Source organism: Scyliorhinus canicula, chromosome 26, assembly GCF_902713615.1.
Source record: "Scyliorhinus canicula chromosome 26, sScyCan1.1, whole genome shotgun sequence".
Classification (NCBI taxonomy): domain Eukaryota; kingdom Metazoa; phylum Chordata; class Chondrichthyes; order Carcharhiniformes; family Scyliorhinidae; genus Scyliorhinus; species Scyliorhinus canicula.
The window spans coordinates 9,952,638-9,970,466 of NC_052171.1; the positions used below are offsets into that span (position 1 = coordinate 9,952,638).

Consider the following 17,829-nt stretch of genomic DNA (forward strand, 5'->3'; position numbering starts at 1 on the left):
AGTGTTGGCGCCACATCCTCCAAATGAGTGCCCGCCAGCTTCGAGGGGCACCTGTTCCCCTCAGTGGCGATAAGGGACGACAGAACCCGGAGGCCGCTGGACAAAGTGATATTCGGTCGAAGCTTTTCCGTCTCGTGCTTGTTAGAATAGGGGCAGAAGTGCCGCATTTTCGAGGGAGGCACAATTTATACTGCATGAGTATAATTGGTTGGCGAATTGACTGGGGCGTTGGTGTGGAGAAGGAACCAGGATTCTATTGGCCTTTTGTTTGATTCAAAAAATATGCAAGGTGCCTGGACGTGTCCCTTTTATTTGCAGAGGAGTGTAAATGTAAGAGAGGCGGGTTTAGCTTGGTGGGCTCGGCAGCTGATGCAGAGAGAGGCCAGCAGCGTGGGTTCACTTCCCGTACCGGCTGAGGTTATGCATGAGGGCCCCACCTTCTCAATCTTACCTCTCGCCTGAGGCGTGGTGACACTCAGGCTAAATCACCACCTCTCAGCTCACCCCCCCCCCCCCCCCCCCCAAGGAGAAAGCGACCTATAGTTATCTGGGACTATGGCAACTTTACGTTAAGTGAAGTACTGATGAGCTTAAATCGGTTCGTGTAATTTGCAGAACATTTGGGATTGTTCAGTAAGTGCTGCCCCAACATTGAAATATTTCCAGTTCAACGTTAGGTTTGAAGGGCATTGGCTGGTTGAGTATGGTCACTGAGGGACATGTTGTTTGTTACGGTCCACCAGTTTGTTGGGATGGTCGCCCTGTGTACCTCGTACCGAAATCATTTCAACGCATGACTCATTTTTGTGCTGCGTAGCGTGGTAACGACAAGACACGAGATTTGGCCCAGAAACAAATAATATAATCGTTTTTGAATCCCCCTGTATTCTCTTCTGTTGCTCCATGTAGTGGTCGGACCAGTCCTGTGCTGCCTATCTCATCCACAGAGAGGATTATCAAATGCTGACGAACCGGGAACTCAAAGAGAAATTATACCAAGAAATTATCCATTACTGTGACATGGGCAAGGTCGGTACACTGCGCAGAGTCACACACCACACACATGCATAATGATAATTCACACACATACGCACAACCACACACACACGCACAATGACACCTCACACACACAATCACTCGCACAACCACACACCACACACAACCACACACCTCAAACACTCGCACAACCACACACGCACAATCACACGCCTAAAACACCCGCACAACCACACACTATACACACACGCACAACCACACACATCAAACACTTGCACAACCACACACCTCAAACACTTGCACAACCACACACCTCAAACACTCGAACAACCATGCGCACACAACCACACTCCACAAACATTTGAACAACCATGCGCACACACACACGCGCACAACCACAGACACACACGCATAATGATAATTCACACACATATGCACAACCACACACACACACGCAGAATGACACCTCACACACACACACCTCAAACACCCGCACATCCACACACACACACAAAGCCACACATCTCAAACACTCGCACAACCACACACACACGCACAACCACACACACACACACCTCAAACACTTGCACAACCACACACCTCAAACACTTGCACAACCACACACCTCAAACACTCGCACAACCACACACCTCAAACACTTGCACAACCACACACCTCAAACACTCGCACAACCACACACCTCAAACACTTGCACAACCACACACCTCAAACACTTGCACAACCACACACCTCAAACACTTGCACAACCACACACCTCAAACACTTGCACAACCACACACCTCAAACACTTGCACAACCACACACACACACACCTCAAACACTCGCACAACCACACACCTCAAACACTTGCACAACCACACACACACACCTCAAATACTTGCACAACCACACACACACACCTCAAACACTTGCACAACCACACACACACACACCTCAAACACTTGCACAACCACACACACACATACACACCTCAAACACTCGAACAACCACACACACACACACCTCAAACACTTGCACAACCACACACCTCAAACACTCGCACAACCACACACACACACACCTCAAACACTTGCACAACCACACACACACATACACACCTCAAACACTCGAACAACCACACACACACACACACACACCTCAAACACTCGAACAACCACACACACACATACACACCTCAAACACTCGAACAACCACACACACACACAACCCACACGCCTCAAACACTTACACAACCACACACACACACAAGTCCGCGTGCTCCCCAACGCAGGTCTATGTCCCTCGAGCCCCGCCTCCTGCAATTTCTTTTGGAATAGAATGGTGACACCAGTAGGTCGTTCAGCCCATCAGGTCTCTGCCAGCCCTGTGCGAGAGTAATCTCCCTCTTCTCCCAGCCCCCCGACCCCACCTTTCCCTGTAACCTGCTTCAGATAATTCGCCAATTCCCTGTTGAAACCTCGATTGAACCTGCCTCCGCCGGGCTCTAAGGAAGCGAGTTCCACATCGTAACCACTCTCTACGTTAAAAGGTTATCCTCAAGTCTCCATGGCTTCTTTTTCCAATCACCTTAAATCTGTCCTCGCTCATTCTCGATCCTTCCAACAGCCTCTCCCTACTTGTACGACCCCCTGGACTAGTTCACGGTTAATTCCAGTCCCACAGACCCCGGAGTCACCACACAAGTGAATTGACCAATAATTATTTCAAAAACACCCGAATTCTTTGGCCCCTTGGCTGTCCAATGATTACAGTCACCAGGTTTGTAAATGTAAACAGATTTACTGTTTATTTATCACAAGACCTATAATGAAATACGTAGCAGAATCTGTTGGTTGACTGAGCCAACTCCCACTTTAATTTCCCCCCCACCCCCCCATCCTCGATATACACACACGCTCGCACATATACGTGAGACAGACACACACCGAGGGTTGGAAAGGGGTAAAAATCAAAATAAAAAGGGAGAAAGAATCTTTGGTTCAGGTGATGGTTCTCTTCACAGCAAGCTGGCAGATTAAAGTCTTTGTTGCAGTAGTCCTCACTGTAGATTCATTAAGTCAGGTTCGCCTTGGTTTGAAAAATCTAGTACTCACAACCTTTCTGTAGGCGCCTCTTACTTCTCATCAAACCTTGCTTTCAGCCCCTGGTTTGTCTTCAGGCCCCTGTAATTCCAGGAACTCAAAACCCACAGGATACTGGGGAGAGAGAGAGAGAGAGGTAGAGAGAGAGAGAGAGACCTCACTACAGGCTTTCTGGAGAGAGTTTGCAGGATCTTGCTGTGGAGAATTAGCTGGGTCTGTTTACCGTGCTGCCAGAATCTAAACGAAAACCTCCCACTGGGATGAGACCCGATCACTCCCTGTTACCAGACATAGTACAGCCTTTTGGGCCAATTCGTTCAGCGCCTTACAAGTCAATCAAACTGAGTCGCTGTCAATCTTTCGCACTTGGTCTGCAACTCCAGTTTAAATCCTTCTGGATTCTTCTGTTTGAATTAAAGATACAGGCTTCCTTAAAGACACATGGCCCACCAGCCATCCATAGATCAAGGAAGATGGCGGCAAAAATAAGAAATAAGAAAACAGGAAGGACCCTTAGATTATCGACTCTGTCCCAAACTCCCTCGTAACTTTGAACAATTTGATCAAATCTCCTCTCAATCTCCTCTCCTCCAACGAGGACAGTCCCAACCCCTCCAATCTATTCAGTACCCGTAGTTCCTCAACCCAGGCACTGTTCCAGTCCATGGCACAAGTCCTCAAAGGTTTGGGGCAACCAGAGTTCAATAATCTTCAATTCCATCCCTCTGTATGTCTTGTTTGCTCTCCGACCCCTCCTCCCCCACCCAATCCCGCCCGCTTAACCTAAAACTATAGCCTCTCATTCAGAAGCACCCAACAAGGGCAAACATCTGCTCTCTATCTACCCCGTCAATCCCCTTATACACCTCAATTAGATCTCTCCTTCTAAACGGGTACAGACCATGAGCTACTCAATCCCTCTTCATCAGTGCATCATCCCTGGAATCAATCTCACGGACCTTCTCTGAACCGCCTCGAATGCATTTAACACCCTTCCTCGAGTAAGGGGACCAAAACTGCGCGCAGTACTTCGGATGCGGAAACGCCAAAGCCCAGTACAGTTGCAATACTATCCGTCACAAAGCGATCCCTTAATTCCTCGATCCCAGCGGGATGCGCACGCTCCAATGAATAAATGACGTCCTGTCATGTCTTAAAAAGACTCAGGTTTGCCTCATCTTGCTCACAGATGTGGGAAAACGCGATCAAGCTGTGCAAAGAGCTGGCAGGGATGTACGAGAAAGAGATATTCGAGTACGAGGAGCTGAGCAATCTGCTGGTAAGAGGCGCGCGGATGAGTTCCGGTGACGGCGGGCGGGAGGCAGCTGCGCGTTGGAGGGCTCCCATTCGGGAAACGGCATTGTCGGGGGAGGGGGGGAGGGGTAACACCCGGTCCTAAGGGCAGCGGAGGCAGCAAACGTCGGGAGACAGCACAGGGGGGAGGAAATGTCAAAGATCAGCAAAAAAAAACGGCCGTGAAAAAAGCGGCTGAAAGTCCGTCGGGGAGTGGAAAGGTCACCGCGGGGTCAGTAAAGAAAATGGAGGCTGGAGCACCAGGGGAGGCCGCATTGCTTACGGCTGAAGAAATAACTAAGGTGATGGCCGTGGAAGTCGAAAGACAGTTCGCAAAACACATGGAGGCAATGAGGAAGGAGATGGGGGCGGTATTGAAAGGGCTGGTGGAGGAGGCGATTTCCCCGGTGACGACGTTGGTGGTGAGCGCAGTGGCGGAGGTGCGGGAGCAAGGCGAGGCTCTGAAGGAAGTGGAAGAGACATTATTGCAGCACAGTGATCAACTTACCCCGATGGGGAAGGAGATGCGGAGGGTCATCGAGATCAACAAGGTTCTGCGAGGCAAAATGGACGACTTAGAAAACAGATCCAGGCGACAGAATTTGAGGATTATGGGTCTGACCGAAGGGGTGGAAGGGCCGAGGCCGACTGAGTATTTTGCCACGATGTTGGCGAAACTATTGGGGGAGGATCCCTCCCGGTATGGACTGGATCGGGCTCCTCGGCCGTGGAGGCCTGTACCAAAGGCGAGTGAGCCGCCAAGGGTAGTGACTCTGTGCTTCCGTAGGTACAGCGTGAAGGAGAAGGTCCTGTGCTGGGCTAAGCAGAAGCGGGTGGTGCAGTGGGCTGGAGCTGGTATACGCGTATACCAGGACTTTACGGTGGAGCTGGCGAGGAGGCGGGCTGCCTTCAGCCGGGTGAAGAGGGCACTGTACATCAGCAAGGTGCAGTGCGGCATTGTATATCCAGCGAAGCTGAGGGTGACCTACAAGTTCAAGGACATTTATTTTGGGACGGCGGAAGCAGTGGAGGAGTTTGCGAAGGCAGAAGGACTGTGGCAGAATTGAGAAATGGTCATGTAGCCTCATGACTGTATTTTTTCTTCCTTTTTTGTTTCACTGTGTGCTGGTGTATGGGCTACAGGAGCCAACGTTGTGTATATTTGGACAAGGGAAGAAATGGGACTTTCAATCGGTCCTTTGGGCTGTGGGCGTGTATGAGGGGTTTGTGCGCTGAAGGGGACTTCTGGGTTTTTCCTGGGGCCGGGCAAGGGGGAGAGAGACATGGGCGGGGGCCTCCACGCTGGCCGGCTTAAACCGGCCAGTGAACGGGGGTGAGGTGCGGGGGAGGGGCTTCGGCCATCGGAGCCTGGCAGTACAGGGTCCGAGGGGTCTAGCCGGTGTGGAAAGTCGGGGGGGGGGGGGGGGGGAAGGAACCGGGGTTGGGGGGGGGGAGGGTTTTTACAAGAGGAAGTGGAGGGGAGTTGAGGGGGGGGGGGGTGGTTTACAACTCTTGGGTGTCATTCACGTACTCTTTCGGAGGTTGGATGGCATTGAGTGTCGTCGGAGGGGGGGGAGGGGGCTCTATAGGTTAATGGTGACCATGGGCCGTCCCGGACTCCTTTCTCTTTATCGCCTTTGTGTTTTCCCACCGTGGGAGGGTTTGTTTTATTTGATGCATATATTGGCGGGTGGGCAGTTGGTTGGGGTGGTGGGGGAAGGGAATCGTTGCTGATGTTAAGGGTGTTGACTTTGTATCTGTTACCGTTTACTTCTTGTTGGTGGGGTGTACATTCTGAAGAAAAATGTGAAAATGGAGAATAAAAACATTTTTTTAAAAAGAGGCACACGGATACACAACAGTCGGCCAATGTTTCTGTGTCTCCCTCTCGTCTCTCACTGCTGACCTTTGTGCATTTTCATCACAGAGACAGCAGGCCAAGTTCTATGAGAAGATTATGAAGGCGATGAGGCCTTTGCCTGAGTATTTTGCTGTCGGTTATTATGGTCTGGGATTTCCCTCCTTCCTGCGGGTAAGTGATGCTCCTCCCTCCACACTGTCCCCATCAAACACTCCCAGGACAAGTACAGCACGGGGTTAGATACAGAGTAAAGCTCCCTCTACACTGTCCCCATCAAACACTCCCAGGACAGGAACAGCACGGGGTTAGATACAGAGTAAAGCTCCCTCTACACTGTCCCCATCAAACTCTCCAGGACAGGTACAGCACGGGGTTAGATACAGAGTAAAGCTCCCTCTACACTGTCCCCATCAAACACTCCCAGGACAGGAACAGCACGGGGTTAGATACAGAGTAAAGCTCCCTCTACACTGTCCCCATCAAACTCTCCAGGACAGGTACAGCACGGGGTTAGATACAGAATAAAGCTCCCTCTACACTGTCCCCATCAAACACTCCCAGGACAGGTACAGCACGGGGTTAGATACAGAGTAAAGCTCCCTCTACACTGTCCCCATCAAACACTCCAGGACAGGTACAGCACGGGGTTAGATACAGAGTGAAGCTCCCTCTACACTGTCCCCATCAGAGACTCCCAGGACAGGTACAGCATGGGCTTAGATACAGAGTAAAGCTCCCTCTACACTGTCCCCATCAAACACTCCCAGGACAGGTACAGCACGGGGTTAGATACAGAGTTAAGCTCCCTCTACACTGTCCCCATCAAACACCCCCAGGACAGGTACAGCACGGAGTTAGATACAGAGTAAAGCTCCCTCTACACTGTCCCCATCAATCACTCCCAGGACAGGTACAGCACGGGGTTAGATACAGAGTAAAGCTCCATCTACACTGTCCCTATCATACACTCCCAGGACAGGTACAGCACAGGGTTAGATACAGAGTAAAGCTCCCTCTACACTGCCCCCATCAAACACTCCCAGGACAGGTACAGCACGGGGTTAGATACAGAGTAAAGCTCCCTCTACACTGTCCCCATCAATCACTCCCAGGACAGGTACAGCATGGGGTTAGATACAGAGTAAAGCTGCCCTTACACTGTCCCCATCAAACACTCCCAGGACAGGTACAGCACGGGGTTAGATACAGAGTAAAGCTCCCTCTACACTGTCCCCATCAGAGACTCCCAGGACAGGTACAGCACGGGCTTCGATACAGAGTAAAGCTCCCTCTACACTGTCCCCATCAAACACTCCCAGGACAGGTACAGCACGGGGTTAGATACAGAGTTAAGCTCCCTCTACACTGTCCCCATCAAACACTCCCAGGACAGGTACAGCACGGGGTTAGAAGCTGAATATAATTGTCTCCAACACTGGTCTACATAACCGGACTTCAGTGCAGATTGGAGCTCCCTCCGCACTCGTCCATTTGGATGTATGTAAAACAAGGGATGGAATTATCCGAGCGCTGGTCTGAATCTGGAGTGAGCGATGGGAATGTATCCAGATGAGACAGGGCTACGTGTCAAGGTAGTGTGTTTCGACTGAGGTGACGACAGTGGACCTCATTTGAGTCTGCTTTCCTTCTCCAGAATAGAATGTTTATTCACCGTGGAAAGGAATACGAACGGTACGAGGACTTTCGATTGAAGCTAGCGACCCACTTTCCCAATGCAGAAAAGATGACAAGCACCGCCCCACCCAGTGATGAGCTGAAAACATCCCCAAAACAATGTATCCTTTTCCCTGAGTCTATTAAGACATCTTGTTTCACTTTCACAGCCAGACTTCTGTTGTCCGTGAATGGGTTGAGGATTGTACGTTGTTCAATCGAGTGTTCAGAAATCGCTGGCTTTTCCCACCGCTGCCCCCATGTCGCATTGATTTTTTTTTTCCCCAATTAAGGGGCAATTTAGCGTGGCCAATCCACCTACATTGGGTTGTGGGGGTGAGAGCCACGCAGACGCGGGGTGGGAGAATGTGCAAACTCCACGCGGGCAGTGATCCAGGGCCGGGATGGAACCCGGGCCCTCGGCGCCGTGAGGCAGCAGTGCTCACCACTGCGCCGCTCTGCCGACCCAGCCATGCCGCATTCCCTGATGGTCACTGGCAATGCTTGCCTCCCCTTCGTTGGGAAGGAGGTCTTGTCCCAGGGGGCCTGACGATATCATCCGTCATGTGTTCCATGGCCTCTGCTGCACACGCGTGTGTGTGCGCGGGTTTCCTCCGGGTGCTCCGGTTTCCTCCCACAGTCCAAAGATGTGCAGGTTAGGTGGATTGGCCATGATAAATTGCCCTTCGTGTCCAAAATTGGCCTTAGTGTTGGGTGGGGTTACTGGGTTATGGGGATAGGGTGGAGGTGTTGACCTTGGGTAAGGTGCTCTTTCCAAGAGCCGGTGCAGACTCGATGGGCCGAATGGCCTCCTTCTGCACTGTAAATTCTATGAATCTATGAATGTTATCCTCAAACTACGACCCCTAGTTCCCACACTATCGGGAACATTCTCTCTTAATCTACCCTGTCCAATCCTGTCAGAATTTTATAAGTTACTGCGAGATCCCCACTCACTCTTCTAAACTCCGATGAATATAATCCTCACCGACTGAGTCTCCCCTCATATGACAGTCCCGCCATCCCAGGAATCAGCCTGGGAAACCTTCGCTGCCCTCCCTCCATCGCAAGAACATACTTCCTCAGATAAGGACCCCAAAACGGCACACAATGCTCCAGGTGTGGCCTCACCAATGCCTGATACAATTGCAGTGAATCATCCCTATTCCTATCTTCAAATCCTCTCGCTATAGGGCCAACATGCCATTTGCCTTCGCTGCCTGCCGTACTTGAGCGCTTACTTTCAGCGACTGACGTACGCGTTTCACAAGCTGCCGCCAGACCATGGTGAAGGCTGGCAGTGGGGCGTAACTGCTGGAGGTGATTGGAACGCCAGAAACCGTCACCTGACATCCTTGCGTGAGCAGTGGGAGCTCCGCCCTCCGAGGAGAAGTCACTGGAAACGCCAGCCTTCAACCTGGCCATGGCCGACGCTCTTCGCTTGCACCGTCCGAAGGCTTCCTTGCCTGCCAGTTTCGCTTCCGGCAATACCGTCCCCCATTGCGCCTGATTGTTCTTGGCAAGTTGCACGTGTCGTTAGCTGCTACTCCCTCCCCCCCCACCACCCACAGTTGAAATTCAGGCCACTATCGACCCTGGAGTGACGGCTAAGGGGGTGGATTCAGGCGTGAGGTAGATGTCAAACCTTGAACCTTGCGAATCTACCGCTGTTTCCATTCCTTAACCCGAGCGGCCAGATGCTCAGTGTTTTACAGTCAAGCCCGTTCTTAACCTCCCGCTGCACTACAAGGACAAGCCCATTCCAGAACAGATCTTGAAGTAAGTGAGATCGCCCCCCCCTCGAGGGGTGAATAAACATAGTGGGCTTCACCATTTCCCACAATGGCCGGGCCTGATTGGAAAATTAGGTAATGGAGGAGGTGGAGGCCATTCAGCCCCTCCCGAGGCTGTACCGACGATATCATGGCTAATTTGCGACCTCACCCCACGTACCCGCTCCGGCCGCTGAATTTCAGACATTTTGAGGGGGGGGGGGGGTTTCGAAATGGCGAATAGGGAGGGCACCAGGAGCCATCCTCACTTCCTCCCTCTCTGTTCCTCAAACAGTTTCTACCGAGCGAATGAGGTTCAGCAGTTCCAGTATTCGCGGCCGTTCAGGAAAGGAGAGAAAGATCCCGACAACGAGTTTGCGGTAAGGCGCACAGTCGCGGCGAGGGGGGGGGCTCATTCGGCGTCGGGAGAAAAACAAGAATGTCAAATTTCAAATTGTCGCAATTATTATACCACGGGAGGAATGGGGGCTGATTGGTCGGCAAGTGGACTCTGATTGGCCAAGGCGTTGCCATGGAGAAAGCAAGGGGAACAATACGCTCCCAGGTATCCAAAATAGCTCCTAACTTGAACACTCCTGAGTGCGACAAGAGCGACACATTTGAGATAATTTGTCATGACACGGCTCATTCATACATGCTTAAGTCACATTCATTCATATGTAGAGCCCTATTGGGGTGGCATGGTGGCGCAGTGGTTAGCACTGTTTCCTCACGGCATTTTCAAATTACCCAAGAGCCTATAGTTCCCTATTGCTTTCTCTATGGTAACACCTCAACCAACCGGCGCTGTTGTACAGATCGTTGCGACTGTTTGAAATTTTACTATTCTTCTGTTTGTCCTGATGGGTCCGAGATGAAAAGCTTTGACAAGACATTTCTTTTTTAGTGAACGTCAGGTCCCGTGCTGCTACCAAGGGTTGTTTTGTCCCCTTGAACCATCAAGGGGTGTGTGTAAAGTTGGAAATGGGCCCCCCCCCCCCGCGCCCCCCCCCCCCCCCCCACATTGACTCACCCACCCCCTGCAGACCATTCTTAACCTTTGACCCTTGACATGAAATCAGTTCCACTAAACCAAATAGCCTCTTAATCTGCTTCAGGTCGACCAATCAGAAAGGTTGACTCTGATTCTCTGTCTCATCTATGAAAGGCTGACACTGGGATAATGGGGGGGGGGGGGGGGGGGGGGGTGCGGGGATGGGCGTTAACGCCAGGGTGGGGAAGGGGCGGAACCGTCTCCATCTTGTCAGGGTCAGGGGAAGGCGATGAGTAACCCTAAAGATGCCTCTTACCTTCCAGACGATGTGGATTGAAAGAGTGACGTACACGACGGCATACAATTTCCCCGGCATCCTACAATGGTTCGAAGTCAAGGCCACTGTGTCCGTAAGCATTGTTTTCATTCCTTTTTTTAAAGAGTTACCCTTTTATGGTGAGCTTTTCGTGCCGAGAACAAGTCAGGAGCAGAAGACTGAAGAGACCATCGAACCAAGTCTAAACTCTCAAATCACCCATCGTTCCTCAACATTCCAAGCCCAGTTTCTGTTGCCCATCCCTAATTGCCCCTTGAGAAGGTGGTGGGTGAGCCGCCTTCTTGAGCCGCTGCAGGCCGTGTGGTGTAGGTACACCCACCGTGCTGTTAGGGAGGGAGTTCCAGGATTTTGACCCAGCGACAGTGAAGGAACGGCTGATATATTTACAAGTCAGGGCGGTGAGTGACTTGGAGGGGAACCTCCAGGTGGTGGGGTTCCCAGGTATCTGCTGCCCTTGTCCTTCTAGATGGTAGAGGCCGTGGGTTTGGAAGGTGCTGCCTAAGGAGCCTTGGCGAGTTGCTGCAGTGCATCTTGTAGATGGTACACACGGCTGCCACTGTGCGTCGGTGGGGGAGGGAGTGAATGTTTGTGGATGGGGTGCCGATCAAGCTGGGGCTGCTTTGTCCTGGATGGTGTGGAGCTTCTTGAGTGTTGTTGGGAGCTGCACTCATCCAGGCAAGTGGAGAGTATTCCCTCACACTCCTGACTTGTGCCTTGTAGATGGTGGACAGGCTTTGGGGGGAGTCAGGAGGTGAGTTACTCTCCGCAGGATTCCCAGCCTCTGACCTGCTGGGGTAGCCACAGTATTTATATGGCTGGGTCCAGTTCGGTGTCTGGTCAATAGTAACTACCCCGTCATCAAATTCACCAGGGATAAATTCGAGCAGATTTTGCTCGAAGAAAGAGGAAATCTGAGTGAGTTACAGGGCGACGCTATCGTAGTAAGGCCTCACTGTTCAGGAGAGGCTGTTTTTTGGAGGGAGGCAGATGGACGATGGTGCACAGAGTCACGCCCCAGCCCAAAATGTTTACCCCCTTTCCAATTTCCTGCACACAGGAGGAGATCAGTCCCCTGGAAAACGCCATTGAAACCATGGAGAGGACGAACGAGAAGATCAGCAACATGGTGCAGCAGTATGCCTGGGATAGGACACTCCCCGCTCACCCTCTTTCCATGCTCCTCTCTGGCATAGTCGACGCAAGCGTGATGGGCGGACTCGCGAATTACGAAAAGGTACGCAGAGCCCGCGGGAAATCTGAACAAGGTCAGGCGGGGTGGGTGCTGAGAGAAAGCCATCAGGTTCACCGGCCAACCTCCCGCTCGCGAAACCCCAATTGAGAATTGACTGGGCAGCAATATATGAATAATACTGAGTGCGCCGATACCTACAGCAGCAATCAGTTTAAGATTGAGCTCGTCACGTGGCTCATTTACACATGCTCGAAGCGCCGTACGTTCATCCACGGGGGTCCGTTCTCTTGCAAACAAAAGGAATATGTTCAAGCCTTGTGATTTCCCCGCCGCCCCCATGCTGCGTCGTCTTAACTGAGCTGGCCAAATTTGAAAGAAAAACGTCTCTCTCTCTCTCTCTTTGCTCTTCTCTTTTTTTTTCAGGCGTTCTTCAATTCCAGGTACTTGCAAGATCGTCCCGAAGATCTCGAAAAAATCGAGACCTTGAAACAGCTCATCGCCTTGCAGGTAAGCCTACTATCACCCCCCCCCCCCCCCCCCCCCCCCCCCACCACCACCACATTAATTAATTAAGTTTGGCCCCGGTGAGCTTTGAACTCAAAACTCGGCACATTAGCCTTTGGATTACACCCGGAATACTGTCGACAGTTTTGGCCCCCTTCTCTGAGGAAAGGTATACTGGCATTGGAGGCAGTCTGGAGGAGGTCCACAAGGTTTATCCTGAGGAAGAGAAAGAGACCAATTGAGCGAACCTCGGCTGTTCAGCCTCCAGCGCAAATATATCCTTTCTTCGATATGGAGGCCAAAACTGCGCACAGTTCCATTTTAAACTGAGAGAGTTTCCGAGGGGGCGTTTTAAGAGTCAACCACATTTGACGGGCGATCCCTTAGGGTCTACGTAACTGGTTTGGGGCCTACACTGCGTGAGTTCGCTAACTAATGGGGATAGAGCACTGGGCCCTGGGAACAGGCAGATTTCCTTCCCAAAATTGACGTCCGGGAATGCGATGGGATTTTAATTTTACACCAATCAGCAATCGATTTTAATCGGATTCGAATTTCACCATCTGCCATGGTGGGGTTTGAACCTGTTTTGTTATACTTGACGTAGCATAAGCTGCTTCCTTGATGTGCACTCTGACAAAGGAAGGTTCAGACCTGGAGATAGCTTCAACACATAGAACAGTACAGCACAGAACAGGCCCTTCGGCCCTCGATGTTGTGCCGAGCAATGATCACCCTACTCTAACCCACGTATCCACCCTATACCCGTAACCCAACAACCTCCCCCCCTAACTTTACTTTTTAGGACACTACGGGCAATTTAGCATGGCCAATCCACCTAACCCGCACATCTTTGGACTGTGGGAGGAAACCGGAGCACCCGGAGGAAACCCACGCACACACGGGGAGGACGTGCAGACTCCACACAGACAGTGACCCAGCCGGGAATCGAACCTGGGACCCTGGAGCTGTGAAGCATTTATGCTAACCACCATGCTACCGTGCTGCGTTTAATAAACACGTTTATTAAACTACTAACAATTCTCCTACTCGGATTCGCCTCTCCTGTTAATCCTTCTATAGCTACTCAGACTGACGAACCAGTCTGCTACAATCCACGTGGTGGGTGTGATGCTCAATCAACCCTGTGTCTGTACTCACTGAGTGTCTCCACTGGAAAGAGGAAGATTGTGTGTGCTGTGTCCTTTATATATGGGTCGGTGTAATGCCCTCCTGTGGTAGTGTCACCTCTGTGTGTGTCGTGAATGCCCATTGGTCGTGTCCTATCTTACTGACCTATTGGTTGAGTGTCTGTGTGTCATGTCTCTGGTGCTCCCTCTAGTGTCTAGCTAGTCTACGTGTACTTACATTAACCCCTTGTGTATTTACAGTGATGCATATCACCACAGAACCTGGCACACCCGAGTGATGGCTCTCACGGGAGTTTTTGGACAGTATTCATCCTTGATTAAGATTGGCCCAAACTGGGCCACGAATGAAACAATAATCAGAGTGATCTGAACAAAGTGGTGGGGTAGGGGGGGATGAGGGAGAAGCAGAGATGCCGGGGCGATTTCGAAAGAGAATTGGACGGCGGTTCGAGGGCTATGGGGGGAGGGAGCGTGCAGACTCAATGGGTCGAATGGCCTCCCTCTGCACTGTAAATTCTATGACTATGACTACAGGGTAGTGGGGGAAGAAGGGAGTAGAATGGGATAAAAGAAACCGGCTGGAATCAATGGGCTGAATGGCCTCCATCTTTGGTGGGGCTAGTGCCTGCATGGTGGGGGGAAGGGGCGGCCACACTTGAGATAATAATCTGTGCCCTTTCTTAAATCCCTTCGGGAAATAAGGAGCGGAAAGTCAATTGGTGCCCGCTGGTACATTGCCCGCCTCCCACACTGCCATGACTTGGTCACCCGTGACCCCTGACCCCAAGGCCCCCTCCTCTTCGTTGCTTTGTTCTTGCACAGTCAAGCGCTGAGTGTGGATCTCCTCATCTTCCCCCCCCCCCCCACCCCGAACCTTTTCCCAGATTCCACTGTTGACGGAAGGAATACGGATCCACGGGGAAAAGTCCACGGAGGAGCTGAAACCTCTTCACGCCCGGATCGCGTCCTGCTTCAAGGAGCTGAAGGGGAAGGTGGAAAAGCTCTACGGCGTGATCACACTGGTGCGTCATTATCGCCTCCGCCCTGCTGGGGGGGGGGGGCGGGCGCGCACGGTCTGCGGCTGCGCGGGTGGAGGGGGGGGGGGCCACCCGAGCTGGGGCAACGAGTGGGCTGGGATGACGTCTTTAACGCCTTTCAACTTGGGAGAGATTAATGCCAACCGGTGCCCTCTTCAAAGCTGGCGGAGGCTTGCTGCCCGGAACAGGCCCCGCCCGCGGCTGGGGGCCCTCAGTGCCAACCCCCAATCGGCTAACACAGAGACATTTGCCGTCACGACCCCGTATGGCCCTGTTAATTCCCGTCTTTGAACCCCGCTGTTTGAAAACTCAATTTATGAGGGTTTATGACCCCGGTGTCTCTACGGCAACCTAAACCCTGAAGACCGGGTTTGTTTCCGCCGACCCAGAATAGTGAAAATGAATTGGTGACAGGGTGCTGAAATCAACTGGTGACAGCCTCCCCAAGCGCTCGGTTGACTCGCAAAAGGCCCAAGGCCTGAACCTATTCCTTTTGTTTGCAGACAAGGTGTCGCTGTGTATGCCCCTTCGAGCTCGTATAAATGAGCCACAGTATGAACGAGACTGATTATCTTCAGTCGGAAGTTAGAGGGCCGCACGACGGCACAGTGGTTAGCACTGCTGCCTCACGGCACCAGGGTCCCGGGTTCGATCCCGGCTCTGGGCCACTGTCCGTGTGGGAGTTCGCACATTCTCCCCGTGTCTGCCTGGGTTTCGCCCCCACAACCCAAAGATGTGCAGGGTCGGTGGATTGGCCACGCTAAATTGCCCCTTAATTGGAAAAAAATGAAGTTGGAAGTAGGTGAAGCTATTAGCGCACTCAGGACTGTTCAAAAAGTGCTGCCCAAACGCAAAAAACAGGCCAAACAGTAGGCGTTATGTTTTGGGTTTTGCGCGCGCTGGTTGGCTGAGTAGATTGGCTATTGTCTGACCATCTCCCCCACCCCTCCCCTCTTCCGCCCAGGCGCCCTCTCTCACTGACAGGAAGCGAAGCAGATCGGGCTCCATGGTCCTGCCCTACATCATGTCGTCCACCCTCTGGCGCCTCTCCACCATATCCGTGGCCTCGTCGGCAGCATCCAGCTCCTCCACATCATCGGACAGTGCCTCCTCTAGGCCGGCGTCCAATGGGTGAGTGGATTATTCATGAGGCGGTTGGGCGGCGTAGCGGGAGGGAGGCGGGGTGTTGGGGCGGGGGGCAGTGTGGGAGACCCCCCCCCCCTCCTTGCGGGCCTGAGTGTTGTACAGGCCTCTGAGTAGGTGGTGGCATCTCTTCGGGGTTGAGGAGGGGGCGGGGGGGGGGGGGCAATAAAGCAGGATTTCCACTCAACAGCGCCCATAACTCAGATGGCTGTCTAAACAAGTGCCTGATTTGATGGAAGTTGTGTCAGGCGGCGCAGGGCTCCTAAGGGTCCTCCAACCGCTGGAAGCGCCAAAATGGCCACCTCCGTCTCCTTTGCCGTCAGTTTACGTTGCTCCTGCGCCTTTGTCCCCCTGAATTTTCAATGAATGGAATTTTTGATCGCCTCAAGGTCACGTGGTTTCTGGTTCAACTCAGTTGGGGAGGTGGGATAGACATTCCAGTGCGGCACAGTTGTAGAGATGCCATCTTTCCCTCAAGTAGACACCGCACCCAGCTCACGAAGGCAATGATCTGTTCTGTACCCCTTGCAGGTCCGTTTTGGACCCCTTGCTGGAACGCAGGCCTCTGCCCCCCGCTGGGCCCGACGACACTCCAGACAAGGACGAGTTAGATGGCAAAGCGAACAAGTCGAAGAGGAGGGAGGCGCACCTCAGCAAATCCCAGGTGATCTTCGAGAGGGGGCAGAAGAACGACCTCTCGACTGAAAAGATCTACTTTTCCGAAACCGTACGTACTTTGCGCCCACGTTTGGGTTGCGCTTCCATTCCTCCAGGCGCCCAGCACCCCCGAATTCCCCCTCGAGAAGGCAGCCGTCAGCTGCCTCCTTGAAACGCCGCGGTCAAATGCCGTGTCGGCACGCCCGCGGTGCAGTCTCAGCGTTCCTGCCCCTCTGGTCAATACTCCACCAGCCTTGCAGCTCTGCTGTGAGCGGGTTTCCATACGACAGAGTAGGCTCGTCGGCCATTTTCAGACGGGCGTGTACGGGTCAACCACGTCACTGTGAGGCCTGGAGACACAAGGTAGGCCAGACCAAGTCAGGGTGGCAGAGTTCCTTCCTCACAGAGGACATTAGTGAACCAGATGGGTTTCTGCAGTAGTTTCAAGATCATTGTTAGTTAAGGTCAATCAAAGGGCAGCACGGTGGCCTAGTGGTTAGCACAACCACCTCACGGCGCTGAGGTCCCAGGTTCGATCCCGGCTCTGGGTCACTGTCCGTGTGGAGTTTGCACATTCTCCCCATGTCTGCGTGGGTCTCAGCCCCCACAACCCAAAAATGTGCAGAGTAGGTGGATTGGCCACGCTAAATTGCCCCTTAATTGGAAAAAATAATTGGGTACTCTAAAATTTAAAAAAAAAATCAGGTCAATCATTTTAATAAATGTATTAATCAATTGAATTTAAATTTCAACAGTAGCCTCTGGGATTTGAACCCATTTATCTCCAAGGACATTCATCCTTCGAGTAACGTAACCACGACACGACCATTCCCCTCATTGAATGTGCGTGTAATAGTCGCTGTCACCTGGAGGATCTGTTAAGTGCTCTCGAGCAAGTTTTTGCTGAAAGGTTTACAGGACTAGTAGCACAGTGGTTAGCAGGGTCCCGGGTTCGATTCCCGGCTTGGGTCACTGGCTGTGCGGAGTCTGCACGCTCTCCCCGTGTCTGCGTGGGTTTCCTCCGGGTGCTCCGGTTTCCTCCCACAAGTCCCTGAAAGACGTGCTGTTAGGGTGAATTGGACATTCTGAATTCTCCCTCTGTGTACCCGAACAGGC

At 52.3% G+C, this 17,829-nt stretch overlaps 1 protein-coding gene across 1 annotated transcript in view; it reads left to right on the plus strand.

Annotated features, from left to right (window-relative positions):
- LOC119957341 (dedicator of cytokinesis protein 5-like) overlaps positions 1 to 17,829 on the plus strand; it is a 72,127-nt gene that overhangs the window by 47,792 nt on the left and 6,506 nt on the right. Inside the window, 12 exon segments of the mRNA XM_038785242.1 lie at positions 910 to 1,029; positions 4,288 to 4,377; positions 6,319 to 6,423; positions 7,907 to 8,048; positions 9,624 to 9,705; positions 9,994 to 10,078; positions 11,016 to 11,102; positions 12,087 to 12,263; positions 12,645 to 12,728; positions 14,761 to 14,898; positions 15,878 to 16,044; positions 16,588 to 16,783. Of these exon segments, the coding sequence (XP_038641170.1) occupies positions 910 to 1,029; positions 4,288 to 4,377; positions 6,319 to 6,423; positions 7,907 to 8,048; positions 9,624 to 9,705; positions 9,994 to 10,078; positions 11,016 to 11,102; positions 12,087 to 12,263; positions 12,645 to 12,728; positions 14,761 to 14,898; positions 15,878 to 16,044; positions 16,588 to 16,783 (1,473 nt within the window).